The 22,435-nt window shown below is 43.9% G+C and overlaps 1 protein-coding gene across 9 annotated transcripts in view; it reads left to right on the top strand.

The window, feature by feature from the left end:
- ALKBH3 (alkB homolog 3, alpha-ketoglutarate dependent dioxygenase) overlaps window positions 1-22,435 on the top strand; it is a 72,331-nt gene that overhangs the window by 16,276 nt on the left and 33,620 nt on the right. For 7 of the 9 annotated variants that reach the window (XM_080816961.1, XM_080816963.1, XM_080816962.1 and 4 more), the window contains 3 exons: window positions 1,934-2,143; window positions 19,744-19,842; window positions 20,605-22,232. In XM_080816961.1, the coding sequence (XP_080673087.1) occupies window positions 1,934-2,143; window positions 19,744-19,842; window positions 20,605-20,697 (402 nt within the window). In that variant the 3' untranslated portion in view covers window positions 20,698-22,232. Of the gene's footprint in view, window positions 1-1,933; window positions 2,144-19,743; window positions 19,843-20,582; window positions 22,233-22,435 lie in introns of those variants that run through there. The other 2 variants (XM_080816966.1, XM_080816967.1) reach the window with 2 other exon arrangements.

Genomic DNA, 22,435 nt, shown 5'->3' with positions numbered 1-22,435 from the left:
TTTATTAAATCTCAGTGTTTGGATTCATGTCTCTCTAATAGTTTGATGAAATGGAAAGTATGCATAAAGCACTCCTGCTACAAGCCAAGTGTGATGGTTGTCAAGGCGCAAAACACTTGTGTGATTCTTCAAGCCATAGCTGAACTGCCCACTTCTATTGTGGACCATTTTTGTTTGGAAGAACAACTAGCAGACAAACTGTAGTTATTCCAGCTTGAGTATTTGGTTGCCATTTTCTCATAAATGAGTGAAGTGAGTGTCCCTTGAAGGAAAACAGTGGATAGATTTTGTTACTTATAAAAGTTGAGTTTTCAAGAGAATTAGAGTTTTGGAAAAAGTCATACCCGCCACTTTGATCCTGACCTCTTTCTGTTACTTAGTCTTTTCTGATGAGATCAGTGGTGATATTAATGGATGTGATTTTTTAATATTGTATAATGAAATGTGTCAACAGTAATGTCTGTCTGTATTACTCATTGGATCAATATTTTCCACATGACCAATGCTTGATGTTATAGAATCATGAAAGATGAAAAGACTCATTTGAACTGCAAGCCGGACCAGTAGATTTAAATGTAATTGTTGGTGTGGTTTCCAGTTCCACACTGCAGCTGACCTTTAGGAAATCAGTACTTGTTGAGTTTTTGTGTAATAGCAAAGAATATCCACAATTATTTGGAAAGGCTGGAAAAGACTCCTGCCCTTTTCTAACTACATATTCATGTGAAGCCAATTTTCTTCACATACTTCAGCAAAAACAACATATTGTAACAGACTGAATGCAGAAGTAGATGTGAGAATCACCTCTCTTCAGTGAAGCCAAACATTAAAGAGATTTTCAAAACAGTGCCACTCTCTTCATGCCAATTTTTTGTATTGGAAAATAGAGTTATTTTTTGTAAAATAACATTTATGTTAACATGTCATGTGTTTGTATTTTTTAAAATGAATTAATAGTTTAACTTTTAGGTTTTAATTTTTAATATGATAAACATCATAGCTGTAACCCATGTAAACAGAAGTTTTGAGGTCTTTAAGTTTTGATGGGGGTGTGAGGACAACTGTCATGAAAGGAAGTTTTATTTAAAAAAAAAAAAAACAAGTTCTGTAAAGTACTTGAGGTTTCGTGGTGGGAAGACAGAGTTCTAACAAGAACTAATACAAGCTATGCTGATTGTAGCTCCCAGCTACAATCTAAGGTCAGGGGTCATAGCTTTCTGTACTGCATGTGGCAAGACATGCGTTTCAGAGACAAACCACACGAGTGGACTGGGTGCTCAGGAGGCAGGGCTGTGGCATCTCTGTAAACCGTCTATAGCTCATGGCCCAGGTGTTTTTCAAGGCCACGTCATAATTCTATTCTGTAGAATGTTTTTTCCCTTAGGTTCTATTTTTAGGAAGTTAGCCACTCTGGAAATACTGAATATCTTTTTAAAAAAGCAATTCTGTCATTCGTGATAAAATAGGAGTCGAATGAAGAGGGCCACCCAGCAGGAAAGTTGTTTCCCTCCTCAGACTTCAGTCTGTATCTGCCATTCCCCCGGCAGCCCGTCGGCTGTGGCGGCAAGCCGGGCTCCGCGCTCCGCTTACCTCCTTACTGACTGACTGTGATGACAGTTGCTGCTTTGTGAGGGTCATGAATTTCGCACGGACTGAAAGGATGAGATGGGAAGAGAGGGTTGGTCCTCATGACATTGCTATACCAAGTTTAGTACCTTAATAAAATCGTGGAGGTCAGCTTGCATCGAAGTAGAAATAACAGGCGGGGATCGACTCCTCTTGCCTGTGGCTGTCGCATTCCCAGCGTTTTGCTTACTCCATGCCCCTGTTCGTAGCATGACTGATTTTACCCTGCCTTCCGTTTTACCTGTGGCTGCCACCTTGTGTCTGATGGGAACCATCTCTGCCCTTTCTCTTGGCCTCCCAATTGCAGTGGCATCCTGTGCTGCGCACACTGAAGGACCAAATCGAAGAAAACACTGGCCACACCTTCAACTCCTTGCTCTGCAATTTGTACCGAAACGAGAAGGACAGTGTCGACTGGCATAGCGATGATGAACCTTCGCTAGGGAGATGTCCCGTCATCGCTTCACTGAGCTTTGGTGCCACACGCACTTTTGAGATGAGAAAGAAACCCCCACCAGTGAGTATTCGCTTTATGTTTTTCCTGCCTTCTAATACTCTGTGAAAAGAGTAGCGCCCTGTAAAGCTCCTGTGTTCAGATTTAGAGAATGGGAGTACGTGTTTTACTGTTGAAATGTTTTCAACTGATTGCCTACCCCATGGTTAACGTTAGACTCCCTTCCCTCCCTTCATTCATTCATTCATCATCTTACCCAGCAGAAACTGCTTGCCTTTTGCCAGGTGCCAGGGGCCCGTTTCCATTGGGTGGAAAGGACCATACACAATCCCTGTCTTCATGGACATAGGAGATATTGAAATAATTAGAATTATGATAAATGCTGTGAAGGAGAGTTTATAAAGGGAAGGCTCAAGCTAGTAGATGCAAGATGGGAAAGGAAGATGGTATGAGGAAGATGCCCCTGGGACCTTGTCGTGCGTAAGTCTTCTGCATAGCCGTGTTGCCTCTTTTCTGTGAGGGAACATTGTAAGCATCCTCCTTGCCTTCTTAGTCATCTTCTGAAATACAGATGAACCTGTAATTCTTTCAGAAAATAGATACTCAAGCCAAATTATCAGAGGTGGTGGTCTGTCCACGTTTGGAGAAGCAGGGACTAAACTGTGTAATGACTTTAGTTTTCCGTCCCAGCTTTTACCTGTATTACATGACATTTGAGGGACATGAAGACCATTAATTTTCTTTCTTAAATCCAAAAATTATAGGACCTTAGAACTAAGATAGATAGAATAGTAGGAACTCAAAAGAGCAAACCTCTACCAGATTATGTTACTATCTTTGTGTCTTTTTCTTACCAAGCTTCCTGATCATTTAGCTTATCACATTAAAGCAGACCCAGTCTGCAGAAGGGCTTATAAGGCTGTGTTTAGAATATGACCTAATCCAGACCAAATAGTTAGTGTGTCAGGGCTCATGTCTGTTCTTCATCAGATATGCTGCTTCTAAGAACATAGTTAATGGGCCAGGCTATTTTCCTGGCATGTATTTCAGTTTCCAAGCATGGTATTTTGAAGCATATTGTGTTATTTGCATTTACACCATTAAGCAGCTTTTGTTGGTGTAATTTCCATCGATTAGGTTTCCTTTGGTCTGAGTCAGCAGGGGGCTCGTCAGTTGCCAGTGAGTTACAGGGTGAACTCGCTCCTCAGCACTTGGAATAATCACATGGGTGATTAGCCTTCTCACACACCAGGAGTACCACCTGAGAAGCAGACAACCCTACCTTTGCCATATTCTCTTCGAGTATGGTTGTGCTTTTATATGTAGCCTTCCACTCAGTTAAAACCCAGTTAAATTATGTGAATAATTCATCTTGCCCTTGGGAAGACTCATGTTATATGAACAGCAGAGGAACACCGTGTGTCTCATTTTTAAGTTCAGGTCCTCTTCTCAAGCCGGGCCTAAGGAACACCAACTTTTTTGTCAGGCATAGTCATGGGAGCTCGGGCAGTAGCAGTGATTGAGTGAGATAAAGTCCCCCTTTCCCTCCTGGAGCTTATGGTCTAGCACATGCTGGTGCTGTGCCTTCCTACGGGAGTTCTCCTTCCCCCTCTCTGACTGGCACGTAAGCTGTGCTAGATGCAGTGTAACGTTTGGTGTAATCCTAGCCTCTCGTTCTTGGCGTTTTTTTCTTTGTTGCCAGGTATTTTAAGTGCTCAGTTACTGTTTCTTTACACACATCCATTCACCACCACCACCCCTCTTTTAAAAACATTTTTGGCCTATTTATAGATTTGAAGCCTAAGGATTCCCAAAGCATGCTTTCTGGATAATTAGTTTTACTGTAGAAGCAGTTTCCAGCCATTAAGCATTAGCAGTGTTCTGGTGCCCAGGATACACCCCATTCCCTTTCCCCTCCAGGCAGCCGAAGGTCTTCATTTTCTTATATAAAAACATTATTCATGGTGACCAAGAGCTCTTTCTTGGTAATATACCTGACGTCTGTTATAGGTTAATTAGTGGATGGATAATACAACTGCCACACAGCCTTGAAGGCAGCCGTTTGGAGGAAAATCTCAGTTTAAGAGGGAGACCGCCCATACTGAAGCTTTATCTTCTCAGGGCTTCTTATAGTTTATTTTGATGAGTCTAGTAGTGAAAGCATAGGCCATGAAATACTAAAAATGTGGTACTGTCCCTTTAATTATCTGCCAGTGGCCAGGGAATCTGTAATATACCTATGATGGCTGATTTAATAAAAATATAGACTTCCTAAGTAAGAAAATTCACCCGAGGGGCACCTGGGTGGCTCAGTGGGTTAAGCCACTGCCTTCGGCTCAGGTCATGATCCCAGGGTCCTGGGATCGAGTCCCACGTTGGGCTCTCTGCTCAGCAGGGAGCCTATTCTACCCCCCCCCCCCGCCCCCGCCCTCTCTGCCTGCCTCTCTGCCTACTTGTGATCTCTGTCTGTCAAATAAATGAATAAAATCTTTAAAAAAAAAGAAAAAAGAAAATTCACCCAAGATCTTGAAACAAAGTTGGCTGAGGACACAGATCTGGGAGGAAGTATGAAGGTGTCAGTACCGTACCTCCGGCTATTGACTCTAGTAAGTCTTGGCTTCCTGCATAATCTAAACTATGACTGAGTTTGATATAATTGTATATCCCTTCAGTTCTGGCTTTTGTTTAAGATGGGAAAATTGAAGGTTAATATATTGGAAATTATCATCATGCATTACTGAATACAGTTTAAAAATGCCCCCCCCCCCACCCCCCGCCAGAAGCTGTAAGTTCCATTCTTGGGTAAACAAGACCCAAGTTTAAACTTTTGGAAGGACTCATTTAGGTTTCTTTAACAGATTCCAAAATCTAGGGCTGCACAAATCTAGCTAAAGCAGAAGCACAGAAGCCTTTCTTAGAGTTGACAGCATTAGGCATGTGTGTTAGAGTACATCAGCTCTGTCTTATTATAACGATCCCTTTTCTGAAGGATTGAAAGGAAGTGGTTTTTGCAAATCTGTGTCTACTTTTCTTTCTAAACTCCGGTGAGGGCTCTGAGAACATGACTCATGATTCATACAACTCAAGGTAAAAGCATAAATTAAAAAAGTATAAATTACGTTAGTCTTCTGTGCGGAATTTGTAGGAGTCTGACTTTCTGTCAGGAAACTCTTAGGAACCGAACTTAGTATGCCACTATAGGCTGTAATTTTCATGTCTGTCAACAAGACATTCAGAGTATGTTAAGAGGTTGTAGGAGGGAATCTCTTTCAAAATCTGGTTCCTTTTTACCTATCAGAGGAGAAGCTAAATACCTGTTTGACTTGAGTCAAAGTTTCTCATCTGAAAGTGACATAGAAGAGTCATGAGATTTCTGTGTACTTTATTCAGGTATGTGGTTTTGAGACCGAAGAGCATCTGTTTGGGGCCACTTTGTTGTTGTTGTTGCTTCCTGCCATCCCCTCCAGCCTGCAGCAGCTGTTCGTTGTGCCGTCTGGCACCTTCGGCCGCCCTCTGTAGCTGCTGATCTTCTGAAAGCTGCCCCAGTTTTACACACGGCAGTCCTCACTGTGCTCCCTGTGCTGAGAGGGCAAGGAGGTCTTTGTTTCCTAAGTCCGAGTGCCCTCCGATTCATGTAGTTGGCTCAGCGGGCTTCATGCAGGCCTCGTCCCTGGGGTAAACGTTTCACCCCTCCAAGCTGCGAATCTTGTTTCAGTGTTCTCTAGTCCAACCCAGTCTACTCCTGCCCATTCATTTTGATTTTAGAGTAAATTACCATTTCCTTTAATGATAACAAGGTACACGGTGGCCGAGTAAACTTGCCCGATCTTGCCGTTCCATTCACCCCATTCCTTCTTTTGTTAATTCAGTTAAAGACAGAGTGAATAGCACCATATCTGTCTACTGGCCAGTGTCAGGATATACTATCTCAAGACAAAAGTAAAGCTTACCAAATATACTTCGGTGGACACGTTTTTAGAAACCAAGAACCTTTTTTTATTCCTTCAAGCTGGGCTCATTAAAGTTTGTCTATACTCCTTGTCCCAGACCCAGTTGTACTTTCCAAAATGCGTCGTGTCCCTGCTGTAAAGATTAGTCTGGTTCTTTTCCCAGCTAGCTTTAATTCTATACGGAAAAACAAGCTGGAAAAGGAACTACAAAAGCCATTTGGCAGGCTGCTATTTCTCTGTCGGTTACCATGGAAACAGTGATGGCTGAGTTGGGGGGATATTAGATAATAGCAGGAAGTTTGTGATGTGCTGGAGGTTTAGATGCCAGAAGCCTTGTTATTCTAGCACATTACCCATGGATAAGCTCTGTCCTTCATCAGCTGAATCCTGAAAATGTGAAGGGCTTCTGTCCACCTCAGGCCAGTCAGTTGAGGCAAGTTCAGCATTTCGCAAGCCACTTCTCTCTCTAGCACCTTCTGAAGAATGTGAACTCTGTTCATAGGACCAGAAGAGGTGGTTGTAAAACCACTTCCAATGGTGGAGGCTCTGAGAGCTCCCAGTGACTTGGAGTTCCTAGTACCTCCCTTGCGCATTGGTTTTTTTGTCTGCTCTGGGAAGAGTGGAGTATGAAAAGGTCAGTTTGATCATAAATACTGATATTTTTTCAGGACTTTACAAGAAATGAGGATATCAGAATCCAAAATGCTGTAATACTGACTAGCTTAAATTTGAAAGCTGGATAAGCTACATGGGGCAATATTTCATGGAGTGGTGATGGACCCTCCGCCTCAGCCAGCACCCCACTGCTGCTGGTCGGTCATCCAAATCTCTTAATCAGCCCCGCTTCTGATTACAGCGTCTGTTCTGAGAAGTTACAGGAAATACCAGAAAGAAATTGTTGATGACCGTCGTCTTTTTAATACATCTCTAAATGAAATCTAGAAGATCCGTTTTCATTTCCTGTTTCTGTCACTGATATTGGCAAAAAGCACCTATCCACCTCATTTACATTTTCTTCTTTGTTTGTAAATGGGGTAATAATTGGTAGCTACTTTATGAGAGCAGAGTTACTGGAATAATCCGTGAATTTTTAAGCTGTTAAAAATGCTAGATGCCACAGTGACTTTTCAGATTTGGAAATTGGAAAAGAACATGAAAGGCAGTGAAGCCAAAACCCCAAGATTCCTTTGGCCTGTGAAATGGCATTCATTGAGGGAGTAGAAGGGAGACTTGGGGAGGGTGACACGTGGCCTGTGGACCAGGAATTTTTGAGCTCCTATTTCTAGGGCCATTTAATGGTTTGGAGAATGTGAGTCAGTGGATGGGTAAATGAAAATGTACATGTTTGAGCCCATAAAGCTGAGTAGTTCTGGTAGGACTTGAATTATCTTCAGACATGAACTCCTGTGGGAGCTGGAATCATCAATTGCTGCCTTGGGGCCTTGTCTCAGCCGGAATCCATGCCCTGACTGCCACTGGGAAGAATTAATTTTTGCCACGGATGGCCCAGTTTTGTAGTACACTGGCAGTCCTTTTAATCTTGGAAGAACAACCTTTTCCAAAGTGATTCATCATGTTTACATGTGCCATGATTAGGAATGCCGTGATTAAGAATGGGTTCTGCTTCCAAACTTGACTTTTTTTTAAAAAACATATAATGTATTATTTGCCCCAGGGGTACAGGTCTGTGAATCATCATGCTTACACATTTCACAGCACATCCCCCCCACCAATGTCTATAACCCCACCACCCTTTCCCTACCCTGCCGTCCCCCAGCAACCCTCAATTTGTTTCATGAGATTAAGAGTCTCTTATGCTTTGTCTCCCTCCCGATTCCATCTTGTTTCATTTTTTTCCTTCCTGCCCCCCATGGCCCCTCACCCTGCCTCTCAAATTCCTCATGTCATAGAGATCATATGATAATTGTCTTTCTCCGACTTAATTCGCTTAGTTATACCCTCTAGTATAATACCCTCTAGTTCCATCCACGTCGTTGCAAATGGCTAGATTTCGTTTCGTTTGATGGCTGCATAGTATTCCATTGTGTATATATACCTCATCTTCTTTATCCATTCATCTGTTGATGGACATCTAGGTTCTTTCCATAGTTTGGCTATTGTGGATGTGGCTGCTATAAACATTCGGGTGCACATGCCCCTTCGGATCCCTACATTTGTATCTTTAAGGTAAATACCCAGTAGTGTGATTGCTGGGTTGTATGGTAGCTCTATTTTCAACTTTTTGAGGCCCCTCCACACTGTTTTCCAGAGTGGTGGCACCAGCTTGCATTCCCACCAACAGTGTAGGAGGGTTCCCCTTTCTCTGCATCCTCACCAACATCTGTTGTTTCCTGACTTGTTAATTTTAGCCACTCTGACTGGTGTGAGGTGGTATCTCATTGTGGTTTTGATTTGTATTTCCCTGATGCTGAGTGATGTTGAGCACTTTATCATGTGTCTGTTGGCCATTGGATGTCTTCTTCTTCTTCTTCTTTTTTTTTTTAAGATTTCTATTTATTTATTTGACAGAGACCACAAGTAGGGAGAGAGGCAGGCAGAGAGAGAGGGAGGGAAGCAGACTCCCCGCCGAGCAGAGAGCCCAATGCGGGGCTCCATCCCAGGACTCTGGGATCGCAACCTGAGCCGAAGGCAGAGCTTCCAACCCACTGAGCCACCCAGGTGCCCCGGATGTCTTCTTTGCAGGAATGTCTATTCATGTCCTCTGCCCATTTCTTAATTGGATTCCTTGTTCTTTGGGTGTTGAGTTTGATAAGTTCTTTATAGATTTTGGATACTAGCCCTTTATCTGATACGTCATTTGCGAATATCTTCTCCCATTCTGCCAGTTGTCTTTTGGTTTTGTTGACTGTTTGCTGTGCAAAAGCTTTTGATCTTGATGAAGTCGCAGTAGTTCATTTTTGCCCTTGCTTCCCTTGCCTTTGGCGATGTTTCTAGGAAGAAGTTGCCGTGGCTGAGGTTGAAGAGGTTGCTGTCTGTAAAACTTGACTTTTTAAAATTGTGTCCCAGTGGTAGAATTTTTTTCTCCCCTTGCCATACCCATAAGAACTATTCCTAAGCCTTGTGGTGATGGTCTCCTCTTTCCCAAGTACTGTTTTCATGGTAGATGACTGCTTGGCTGGGGCAGAAGAGGGCTTAGTGAGTTTGAGGAAGGAGAAGCAGGCCCCACACCAGAGTGCGCAGTGGAGCAGCAGAGCAGGTGGGGAGGTGGGGAGAGTGGGCAGGGGCCAGATCATGCAGAGGCTTCATGAGCCTCAGGAAGGAGCAGATTTTAAGCCCATTAAGAAGCACTGAAATGTGTGAAGCCGAAGAGTGACATGATCTGATGGATAATTTTACAAAGTCATTTGCTGCCGTGTGGAACCTGGACTAGAGAGGAGCAAGATGGGAAGTCAGGGGACCAATTAAGAGCTTGTTATACCTCGTGTGCACCAAGGCCGGGAAGGACAGAGGTGAACAGATTCAATGACATGAGCTCAGAGGAGCAGGGATTTGTAAGAGAGGCATGGGAATAATGGTCTGAAAGTGTTAATATGGAGTATCTCCTGGCTGGCTGGATGTGAGAGACATCACTTTCCATGTGAGAGGACTTTAGGCATTTGGAATCCTGGAGAGAGCAAGGTTTCAATTAGGACATGCAAGTCAAGGGAACCTTCAGAGCACATGAGGTTGGGAACTAGGGGTGTTCGCTCATCACGGGATTAGAATTCCAGAGGACACAGAGGAAGGGTATAGGAGGGGAGATCAGGCCTGATCAGGTCATGTCTGGGAACAGTTTGGGAATGAGTTTTGTGTTTTTGATGGATGACTGGAGAACCCTGCACTTTTGCTGGGGGCTGGGGTCAGCTGGATGTCAGGCATGGGTGACATTTGTTTCTGGTGCTGCAGTGTTGCGGGGGAGCTCTTTCAAGATAGCAGTTTCTTTAAGTTGCATTTCTTAGAAATATATTGCCAAAAATGGAATCATTATTACATTAAGCCTTCTGGTTTCAAATGTGTATTCAATGTTGCTAGAAGGACTGTAACAGTGAGGGTAAAGCCACATTTATTTTTGCTGAAATTCAGTAACTTCTTACTCCCACACTGCCCCTGGTACTATGTTGACAAATCCGGACAATAGACACTGTCAGCAGTATTTCGCTCTGTTTGCCTTTCCACGTGTTTCCATCCAGAAGGAAAGGCAGGAGTTCTCATGCTAGTCTGGTCCCCAGTGCCAAGTTTTTGCTGCCTACAGAGAGAGCCTCTGTTGCACTGAACAACTGCCAGACCTCCCAGGCAAGACCTTGGTGAAGTTCTGACTTACTGAACTATGGAGGTCACCGGGTATCCCTGGTATAGGATGACCAATCACCCGTGCCAGTCCTCATGCTTCCTTAGTGTCCTCACTCATCTCACCAGAACCTTCCATGCCGAATCAGTGCCAAACATCAGGAAAGAGTTGGATAAAAATGCAAAGATTTGTTTGTGGCAAATGAGCTTAAACCTGTTTTGGACAGATAACCTCAGTGATTTCAAATCTGTATTTTTCCAGCCAGCCTTTTACTTTAGCAGATCTCATTTCAGAAACAGCTGCTTCTCTTTTTAAAGTAATGTATTTCAGATCGATATTGAGGATACAGTCATTTAAAGTGTGGTTTGAGTCAGCAGAGTAATAAGTAGAGATGACATTGTGGGCTCCTAGCTTTATTCTCTTTCTGTAATTTCCATAAGTAATGTATTTTGTTTATGTCAGATTAAAAAAAAACACTATGTTACCACTATGAAGAGTAAGTCCAGCTGTGTTCTTCATCGGCGCTGTAGGAACAACGTTGCAGCCCAAATATAGCCACAAGCTTAGATGATCCCTGGAGCCCTCCAGAAGCCAGCCAGCCAGGTTCTCAAGGGCAAGGGAACCCCACATTCTGATTGCGAAAACAAGCTGAAAAAAAAAAAAAAGGCAGGTTGGGCGGGGTGCCTGGATGGCTCATTCCGTTAAGTGTCTGACTCTTGATATCGGCTCAGGTCATGATCTCAGGGTTGTGAGACTGAGCCTTGTGTCAGGCTCCACACTTACTGGGGAGGTTGCTTGAAGATTCTCTCTCTGTGCTTCTCCCCCGCAATCCGCCCCCATGCACATGCATGTGCGCTCTCTCGCTGGCTCCCTCTCAAATAAATCCTTTAAAAAGGCAGAGAGGGAGACATTATTGGCATAATCATAAGTTGGAAGGTAGGGCAAGTAGAGGGACAGGTGGCCCTCAGCAGGTTACGTAGTGGTGGCATGGGCTAACATTCAATTTTCAGTGATCATTTCAGTCTGCAAAAAGCCTTGACTACTCGCCAAACAGCTCCACCATGTATCTGGTCCTTGGACCGGAGAGCTAGGGAAATCCCTTTATATCTGTTACCATCTTCAGAAAATCCTTTCCTTGACTCTTACTAATATCTGGGGTGGTTTTTTCTTTGCTTGCTTGCTTTTGAGGCACAAATTCTGGAATAAGTTTTCTATGTCTGCAGTTTCCGTTTCCTTACAACTCACTCTTGAAGCACCTGCCCTGTAGGTCCATCCCCACCGCTTTGCTAATATCCAGATGCCATTGTCTGGAAGAACCTTTCCTTGATCATCATTCTGTTCTTCCTTGTAATATTAGTCCCCAGTATTGATCCCCGTATCCATCCCCTCTCTGCTTGAGATTTAACCATCTCTTAACTTTTTCTCTTTTTCCTGCTGGCTGGGATGCTGTGTTACTTTAGCTACTCTCAGACTTTTCTCACTGCTATTTCCCTGCCTCCTTTAAGGATTTTTCCTTTACATTCACCCCTATGATGTGGACATTCAAGATTATTTTTGATTCTGTTATCTTTGTTTAAATTAGTTTTTAGGAGATTATAAAGTGGCTATAGATTGTAAATGCCATATGGGCAAGGTCCATTTTTGTCTTACTGTGTCCCCATCATTTAGCACTGTGTGTGTGTGTGTGTGTGTGTGTGTGTATTTTGGTTGAATAAGTTAATAAACATGGCTTCAACTGTTCCTTCTTAAGGTGGAGTGACTTCTGAATCTCTTATCTCCAGCCTTGACTTTTATCTCAAGTTCAAGTCATCAGTCGTATGTGTTCAGGGGACATTTCCACTTATTTATTTGTGGGGGGAACACTTCCACTTTATAACAGCACAGGTGACTTCTGACCTGAAAGTATAAAATCAGATTTATTATTGTTCTCTCAGAAAACTCCACAATTCCACCTGCTGATAAGTCCATTTATGTTCATGATATCACTGTTCTTGGTCAGGTTCACACATGTTATTTTTTATTATTATTATTATTATTTAAGATTTATTTATTTATTTCAGTGGGGGAGGGGCAGAGAGAATTCCAGGCAGACTCCCGGCCGAACATAGAGCCCAGTGCAGGACTCAATTTCATGACCCCGAGAAAATGACCTGAGCCAAAGTCAGGAGTCAGACCCAACTGATTGAGCCACCCAGGTGCCCCACATGTAAGTTTTTTTTAGTTCTTCCTGTTCTCTTAATTATTTCAATTTCCAAATCTTCTTAATTTGTTCTTGAAATGGCTGAAGAATTCATCCCTCACCTAGTGACCATCTGTATTCCAGGCTCTATTTACCACGTGTCTAAAATACTAACATGTCTTTAATTCCCATCTTTTCTCTCTCATTTCTCTCTGATACCCAGATGCCAGATATTTTCAGGAAGAGGTCGATCTCTCTCCCTCTCCTCTCTTCTCTGTCTCTGTCCCGCAAATACTAACTGCCCACTTACTGTATGTCAGGTGCTGTGCTCAACTCTGAGCAGACAGCAGTGAACGTGGCAAACGGGGGGCCCACCGGCATGAGGGTCTTAGGAGCTAGACAGTAATCCAGTGAACAGAGAAAGAATTACAACTTGTAGTTAGAGCTCTGAGTTTGGATTTTATTCTGAGTTCAGTAGGAATAAATGAGGTTATGACATGATCTGGTTTGTATTTGGAAGGATTGCTCAGGCTGCTGTGTGGAGAATAGTCTGAGGAGCGGCGAGAGCAGAAGACTAAGTAGAGCGGGGAGAGCCGGTGGTGGGCTGCTGGTTTGGACTAAGGTGGTGGCAGTGGGATGAAGAGAAGTGGATGAACTTGAGGTGTGTTTTTGAGGGTGCAGCCGTAGAAGTTGCCACTAACATTTTAGATACAAGGGTAAGAATCGAGAATGACTCCCAGGTTTCTGGCTGAGTAGTTGTTGGGTAGAGGTGTTATTCACGCAGATGGAGGAGGAGCAGGGATTTCTGCTTTCAACTGTGGCCTTGTTTACAGAGGATATGTAGATGGAATCAAGAGTTCTTTCCACATGCTAGGTTGGAGATGCTGGAGACTTCTGGGGGGGAAGTAGGCCACTGGCTGTTGAGGTCTGCGGGTCAGATGACACGCTTGTGCTAGAAACATCGTTTGGGGAATTGTCAGAATAACAACAGTAAAGTGATGATGATAAATAACAAATGTGCGGACTCTATGCCTGGCCCTGTTCTGAGTGCGTTACGTTCCGCCCTCCAGTAATCCCGCGACGTCGGTACAGCCGTTAACCCCGTTGTTCGGATGAGGTGGCTGAAGTACACTATTAAACCACTTGCGCAGCGTGTCTTCAGTAACTGTTCGCTGAACTCATCATGTAGGTGTTATGGGAAGCTCTGCGGTCGCACGTCATCAGTTAGAGCAGGAGCATAGCTTGGGGCGCCTGCGTGGCTCAGTCAGTCAAGCGTCTGCCTTCGGCTCAGATCATGATCCCAGGCTCCAGGGATCGAGCCCCACGTCGGGCTCTGTGCTCAGCAGGCAGCCTGCTTCTCCCTCTGCCTGTCTATGTTTCTCTGTCTCTCTCTGACAAATAAATAAATAAAATCTTGAAAAAAAAAGAGAGAGAGAGAGAGAGAATAGCTAAAGAGGAGCAGAGAGCCAAGATTGAGCTCACTGCTTTCATCACTTTGTTTTCCAACTCAGAAGCCTTTATTTGCTTCTTCTGGAACAAAAGATAAAATAAAATGTCAGTTCCTTAGTCAGACTGTCAAATCTTTACATAATCTATGCCCAACCTCCTTTAGCGTCTTGCTGTTCCCTGTGTGCTTGCACCATTCCTTGAGATCATCTCTCTGCTCTCCCTTAGGCTCGCTCTCCACCTTCTTGTTCACTGAAGTCCTCTCCAGGATTCAGGGACCCACTGTAGTCTCGAAGCCTTCCCTCATGCCTCCAGTGCAGAAACTAATCATAGTTACTGCATGTCAAGTGCTTCTGGAGAGCTCAGGAAATGAGAGATACGTAGCAGGCTCCTACTTTGTTCTTTCTGCTCATTTGTGTTTTGTTTTTATCAACATCTTCTTGTAAAATGATGGAATTTTTTAAAATAAGTAGCTCATCTACTCTTCAGAGGATCAGAGATGACTTGGAAAATCAAATGTCTCACTGTAAATTGAGATCATTAATTTGGAAGTGTATTTTGCTTTGAACGGCCTTTTCTGCTTGAGTTGGGTCACTGAGATTAAGAATATATACTTGAAATTGCATGTGTGCCCTGAGCTTTCTATCAGGTACTACTGTTTGGAATGGCAAAGCAGGATCAGGCAGATTACAACTGGCCTTGATTGGGAGCTTCCAGGCCAGATAGGATGACAAGATGTGGGCATAAAAGGAGTCATACGATGGGTCCATCAGCAGACAGGTGGGCAGCTCTTGTGAATCTGGTCCTCAGACTTGTTTATACTGCTTAGCGTTTTTAACAAAATTTGATTATTTGGCAAAATTTATTAACTCAGGAGATTTCACATAAAAATCCCATTTATTAGCTTCCCTGGAAAACCTTGAAAATCAGACAGCCCTGAGGGAACAATGAGCCAGAGCTACACCTGTCTGCACACCCCATGCTCTCTGGTTCTCCATGGTCTTCACTCCCTACTGCACCGAATCCTGCGCTCACTCTTCATTTATGCTGCTTGCTGGTGTTTGTGACCCTTACGAATCAGTCAGGGTGCCATGTGATCAGGACAGGAAATGTGACGGGATTTCAGAAGGAATGGAGATCCCTTGGAGAGCACAGTATAGTGGAAAGAATATAAGCTTTAGTGCTAGACAGATCTAAGTCCAAATAGTAGCCCTGCCTTCCTCCTGCCAGCCTGCTGCCTTAGAGATATGCTTTCCCTGCAGCTCCCTTTGCTTGTGATAAAATGGAAAATACCACCACCCTTACAGGGTGGTGGTGAGCATTAGCAGTGATGTACATATAGTTCCTAACATGCCTGGCATCTGGGCAGCATACATTGGTTGATCCTGTCCAAAAAGTCTGGTAGGGTGCCTTGGTTTAAGTATTTGGAAAATGTTACAAAAAGAAGCCTCGGGGTGAGGAGGAAGCCAAATACCAGGTAGATGAAAGAGTTAAGTCTAAAAAAGCGTATACTTTTTTTTGTTAACCAAAAATTTGGAAATGCAGTTGTATATTTAACTTCCCCCAGGATGAGAAAAGACTTGCTAAGCATAAAAACCATGAAGGAGAACCAAAGAAAGGTCAGAGTTGACTCTAAAAGTTTTTGCGCTACTCTGTGTTAAATATCAACATAGTTAAAGAACAAATAGCAAATGAGAAAAAAAGTATTTGCACGAAGTACAACAAAGGGTAAGTATCTTACTGTCTGTGGTTACAGGTCAATAAGAAAAATGCTAACATCCTGTAGAACAATGGACAAAGAATGTGAACAGAGAGTTCACAACAGAATTAATGCAAATAGCAAATAGGCACGTGAAAAAATGTTGAACGGGGTTAGTAAAGAACTCCCTGTTTGAATAATGAATTGTTAGTTTTCCCCTCAATTTTTTTTTCATCATTGTCAGTTGGTAATGTTCAGTATCAGTGATGTGACCAGAACGTAGGTACTGTAGTATTTTCCTGATGGAATAATAAATTGCCACAACCTTCTTAAGAAAGCAGTTTGCTAGTATAAGTCAGACTGCTTTAAAGTTCATATCCTTGGATCCCATCATTCCATTTTTGAAAATTTATCCTTAGAAAAATACTCAGAAATGTTTTGCCTGGGATCTAGTTGTAGTAGGCTTTGTTTCTCTGTTTCTTTCTTTCTCTTCCCTTCTTTTCTTTTTTTTTTTTTTTAGCAGTACCAGTGTATTAAAATCTCAGTGTCCAACAGTGAGTACCTCGTTGCTATATTCTTAACATTAGCACAGTGACTGACATATACAGTGGTCAAAAAATATTTGCGGGTGTAAAGAAGGAAAGATGTGTACATATAAAGGAATATTATATAACTCCATTTCTGAAATACCGTATATTTGCGGCGTAAAAACATGCTCACAATATAATGTTCAAAATGTAAAGTATATGATTGTATATATAGAATGTTTCCTCTACATGCATTGCATGAATTCTGGATGATAGGATTATATTTTCTTGGTGCTCTTCCTCATTCAGCACATACGTACTGATGTGTGTAATAGGCGCTGAGCATGTTTCCAAAGGGTATGACAACACTCTGTTCACGGAGTTTATCAGAGAGGAGGAAGGCAGGCAGCAAACCAGTAATTTCCATGTGTCATTTACTTTAGTGAACTCGTGTCACTTTTATTTCTGTAGAGAGAAAAACTCTGCTGCTGCTGATTTTCAAACATCCATTGTTGGTTGTAATTTCTAAGGCATGTTTTTGGGACAGGAAAGGAGCAATTACATGAAGAACCTACGTAGAGCTTGTGAAACGTGAAGTTACCTTTCCAGTGAAAAGAAACATGTTTAGGTTTCCTGTCTGTTGATGGTTAGTAGTGACAGAACGACAAATACACCCAGACTTTTCCCCTAAATACTGTTTTCCTAACGGAAACCAAATAGGCTGAGGTGGGAGTATAGAATTTGGGAAGGCCCAGGGCTCCTTGGGAATCATAATTCTGTGTTCAAATGAACTGGCTGTGCTTGGGGAAGTGGGGAGAGTGTTGGTCAGCATTAATATAAGAGTATATATTTTTTGCATTTTTTTCATCTGCTTCTGTAATTTTGTGTGGAAAACCAAATCATCAACAACAAAACCCACCCTATAGACTGACTGTGATCCTAAAAAGCCTCTTTTTTTTTTTTAAACGTAAGCTTTATGCCCAGCGTGGGGCTTGAACTCATAGCTCTGAGAAGAAGAGTCACATGCTCTACTGACTGAGCCAGGCAGGCGCCCCTGAAAAGCCTCTTTTAACTGGGATCATGGATGGAAAATTTTATCCCAAGCAATGTTTTTTTTTAGGGGTGTGTTCTGTTTTGTTTTGAAGAAGGACCTGAGTAAATCAGAAGGGTCACAGAGCCCTGTTTTGATAACTTAACCATGCTTAATGGCTGTGAATGCACTCCTCTAAACAGTCTGACCCTTGCTTCCAGCATGGCTTATCCATCTATCAATTTGAGCCTTTAAGCACAGCCACGTGAGCTCTGTCGGCCTTTTATCTGCTTCCTGAGTGGAAAAAGTCTCCCTGTGTCTTGGTTAAGTTGAAGGGTAGCCCTGGGCTCTGTTGGCACTCTGGCCTCAAGACAAGAAGGACGCATTTCTGAGCTCTCTGTTGCCTCAGTAGAATCCCTTGCCCTCTTTTCTGTCTCCTTCTGCAGATGAGAATGTGCTCTCTGAGCGCAGGGTGTTGGAAGGGACAGATAGCAAGCAGCAGAGTGATGACTTCACCTCGTGCAGTGGGTGCCCTGGGCATCGGCGTCTCTTTCAGGGACTGATCAGGAGTAGCTCTCTCCCAAGTGAAGGGTCTCCCTCTTTTGCTTTTAGTTACAACTAAACATTATACTGGATGTAGTATGTGTAAAAGCAACCCGAGGCTTTCTCTCATTGGAAAATGCAGATCTTAGGAACGTAAAGTGGGACATGGTGCTGTGGAACGTCATTTTCCATCGGGGCTGGTATTTCCCCTTTGCATGTGGAACTCTCTCTCACTTGCTGGCTCTGTTCCCACTTCATGTTTCCAGGCAGAACTACAGTGCTTACCCCTCCTCTTCCACTGGCCTTGGCGCCCCCTCCCTCCCAGGAATGCTTTTACTGTTCAAAGAATCTTCGTCGCAGTCTTGGCTTCATGTCTGGGTAGCGCCTTTCCTCTCTACTTTGTTTTGCGTCCCTGTCCTTGTGTCTGTGCTTGAGCTACAGATGAAGGTCCCACTGCACTCCTAGAGTATGCAGTGTGCAGAGGGCAGGAGAACATCTGCTCCTCCCTATGTTGAACCTTGATCTGGTAGCTGACTTTGCAGCTTAAATCAGGGAACCTTGAGCCCTCTAAGTCTCATGGACGATGCACTCCCTTCTGTCTCTTTTCTCCAGTAGGACGTGCATCTCCTCTGGTTGGAATCCTTTCTTTCAGAGAGCCTTCTCTTGCTTCTCTGGATGCAGCGGGACCACCCAAGGACAGGGTCACCTTCCCACCACTCTCTGGTTGACTGAGGGGTCAGAGGTTAATGCTGCAGTGCTTACTCGCTACTGGAAAAGAAAAGGTGGCAGGCACAATTGAAATCAGTCACTGAAACCAAAAGTTGTTTCAGATATTGCTTTTATCTTCTGCCTGTTAAAGTTATGACTGTGCTCCACGAAGTCCCTGCCAAGGGTTGGGACCTGGAACTTAAACTGTTTATGCAAGTTCATTATTGTTTTGATTTTGTTTTTCCTGAGGGAAATCATTGTAAATAATTATGTTCTCAGAAGCACCCCTACAATAATAAACATAAACGCAGTATTGCAGGGAAATCAATCCTGCAGTAACCTAAATGCAGTCCCTTGCATCAGAACTGAAGTAGACGGATGGGTGGATCTGCCCAGAATGGAAGCGGAAAGATCAGGAAGCTCGGGCCTCAACTCTTGACAAGCTCTTTGAACTCACCCCTTTGTCAGCTGCAAAGGAGGAGTGACCCTCACCTACTGGCTGTTTTGCAGGCGGGGCTGAAGCTTCATTAGAGTACTGGACGTGAATTAACTTGGAGCTCTCTGGAAGAGAGGGGCGATGTAAATACAAGGCATTTCTGTGTGAAGTGGTCAGGAGCTGTGGTCTGTGCTCCAAGGCTTCAATGGCCAGCCTCAGTTTGCAGCATTGTTCTGGGCAAGCCAGAGCTTCCTTCTTTAAGAAAATCTTGCTGTTGACTGTTCTGCAAAGAAACAAAATTATATCTCCTAGACACCAGAGGAGCTACAGGAAGAGTTGTAACCAGTTTTAACATAGGCACCGATTAGTGAATTAGCAGAAATTGTAAAAAGGTAATGAGAGCTCACTATACCGTGTCTTGTTTAAAAGCCCATTTTTTCCACACCGACCGTGGCAAAACACAGAGCACAGCATAAAGCAGATGTAAAGAGTTCTTATATAAATAACTTAATTCCTTCACAGGCCAGAATGGGCTCTTCTGCATTTTAGATGCGGATGACAGTATCTGGCCCTTAACGCTGTACTTAGTGTGCGCCAGTCTCCAGGTGACTGATGCAGACTGCATCAGTGGAGGCTCACAGCAGCCCTGTGTGGCAGGTCCTGTCATCATCCCCAAACTAAGGTTACAGAGTGGTGACACAACTTGCCCAAGGCCAGATGGCTGCCGCGGATGGAGCCAGTAGATGAACCCCGACTGTGTCGCTGCGGAGAGTTTTGTACTTCTAGACCACTGCCAGGTTCCATTGCATCTTGATCACACAAGCAAAAAACGTAGTGCAACGAATGCTGTTTTCTAGGAAGAGAACGGAGACTACACGTATGTGGAAAGAGTGAAGATACCCTTGGATCATGGGACCTTGTTAATCATGGAAGGAGCGACACAAGCTGACTGGCAGGTGAGAACATGCATGGAATTTGGATTCACTTGGAGGTGGTGCCCTGACGGCTTCTGATTATTCATTTCTGTAGTAAATGTGAAAAGCAAGTTGCTTTTATCATGAGCAAGAGGTGGTACAGTGACACCATTTTCCAGAAGTTTTGATTCTGACAGTCAAAATGGACCTCTGCAGCAGTGGCATCCAGTAGAACTTTCTGTGACAGTGGAAACATTCTGCATCTTCTAAGGCCCCATGTTGTAGCCACTGGACACACACAGCTATTATTGGTCTTCTGAAATGTGGCTAGTGTGTCGAAGGACTGAATTTTTAATTTAATTTAAGTTCATTACAATAGCATCGGATAGCCAGTGGGTGGCTACCGGGCGACACAGCTTCTCACCTTAGGCCGGGCTCTCTTAAAACCGGGTCATCTTTAAGGTGTGCAAGTTCATGGAAGAACACTTAGCTTGGGAGCAGAATCTCATGTCTGTCTTTGGTCTCAGTCATTTATGTGTTGCCTTGCGAGATTTGGGAACATGGCAGGAAGCTTCGAGGAAGAGCAGCAATTAGGAAAGATAAAAACAATACCTCAGTGTGAGGGCGCTGGCTTATTGGAGTGATGGGGGTGGAGGGAGGATTTGCTTCAGAGAAGAAAACCTTTCTCCACAAGACTTCAAAGAGCTTACTGATGCTCGTGGGGGACTGAGGGGGGATGAAGTCAAAATATGTCCATGTCCTCATAAATGTGTTTATGTCAGAATTATTTATATTTCCGTTTAGCATCGAGTGCCCAAAGAGTACCACTCTAGAGAACCGAGAATAAACCTGACCTTTCGGACAGTTTATCCAGACCCTGGAAGGGCGCGTTGGTGATGGTGAGAGCTTTGAGAGAGAAGCTATGCTGAGACTGAACAAATCTTCTGCCGTGAAGAAACTTCCAGAGGCTGGTCTGGCTGATCTCGCAGGGAGGCTGTTCAGAAGACAAGGGTGGGATTTGCTTCCCGGCTTGGGAGTCCTATTAAATGACAGCCATCGGGTCACGTTCATACTATGTTTACTGTGGGAACGGTCCTCCCTAATCACATCTTGAAATCACAGAGCTCCTTTAGGCAAATTAAAAACTGCTGTGGCTGTGCTCGCGGTGGGTTTGACTGTAAGCAGTTTCTCTCCTGCCCCCCCTGCTTCATTTGAGGCACTGTGAATGGGCTTTGCCTCCGGGGTAAAGGCGCACGTGTTTGTTCCTTGTGACTTTGTGAAGTAGGATATAAACATGTGTCAGTGACCCCGGAGCCCTCCGCAGGCAGACAGCTGCCGAAACCCAAACAGAGGGGGCCTCACAGAGCCTCGTGGAAGCCTGCCGTGACTCCTCAACATCTTGGCTTCAGTGCTTTTGTAATGGAAAGCTGCATATGCTAGGAGCACTTTATTTAACCGAGTCTCCTTCCTGGGACAGACCCAGACAGATTACAGGCCTCTGAACAAAGAGTGGAGGCCGTGTCTTGTAACCCAGCCATCTTTAGGCAGCAGTCTAGATGCTTGTAATACGAGAGGAAACTGTCCCCTCCGAGACAGACGTAATAGAGTGATGTCATGAGAAATTTAGGCTGAAGAGCAGCAAATGTCCTGCTAGTGACAGCTGTCCCACATAGATGAGTTTCCCCTAGAGACTGACTTGAGTCATTTAAACCCAAGCCAGTGAGAAGCAGGAGCAGCCCTCTGGGGTTAGACTCGGTTACCTAATAGTTGTCTTTACCTTAAGTTCCGGGAGCCCTGTGACGAAAGCTTTCTTCTGACTCAGTGCTCTCTTAGACATGAGCTCCTGAGATTCAACAGTCCATGATGTCACCAAGGTTCCCAAAACAGAACAGAGTGGCTGCCCTTTCTTGCATCATAAAAATCACATGTCTTCTTGACCTCTTAGGAGCACTGGGCTGGATTGATTCCAAACCAAGATAGGGAAAACTTGAGAGAAAGAAAATGGAATCAAATGGATGAAAACAGGGCAAGAAAGTTAGTGTTTACATAGCTGCCTGCTGGGAAAACATAGAAAGCTTTCTTGCTTTCGATCTTGTTTCCATTCTGTTCTGGAAGACGGATTGGCTTTGGCAATGGTGGTAAAGTGCCAAAAACTGGCCAGGCTCTTCCCTGGAAGTCAGATGTAACACCAGGCCTGGCGGGCCCTGCTTTCTGACAAACTTTCTGGCTTTTCGCATTGGGGTCCCCCCCCCCGCCTCTTTTTAATGTTTTACATGTGGATGGCTCCTTTCTGTAAGAAATATTAAACGCTTTATAAAGTCTGAGCATCACACCAAGCCTTTCAGTGAGGGCAATGCAAATCACCATAAAAGCCAAATAAAACTTCTAATTCCTGGCTATTTTCCTATTAAACAAAACCGACCAGGGTGGTACAGCCGGCTTCAGTTGTGAGTTTGATGCATGACATTGGGAAATTCTTCTTCCGCTCCCACAGACGAAAGAACTGGCAGATGGTTCCCAGTGTCACGGCATCCCTCCTAATGTAGGGTCACGGCCTCCCCTTGTGTCAGCTGCACATTTGATCTCTTCACTCATCGCTGCCATGGCTGTCGGGGAAATGAGTTCCTACTTGACA

Source organism: Martes martes (genome assembly GCF_963455335.1).
Source record: "Martes martes genome assembly, chromosome: 10".
In the NCBI taxonomy this organism is placed as follows: Eukaryota; Metazoa; Chordata; class Mammalia; order Carnivora; family Mustelidae; genus Martes; species Martes martes.
Note: the sequence above shows the minus strand (reverse complement) of the source record. Positions and strands in the feature narration are given on the sequence as shown.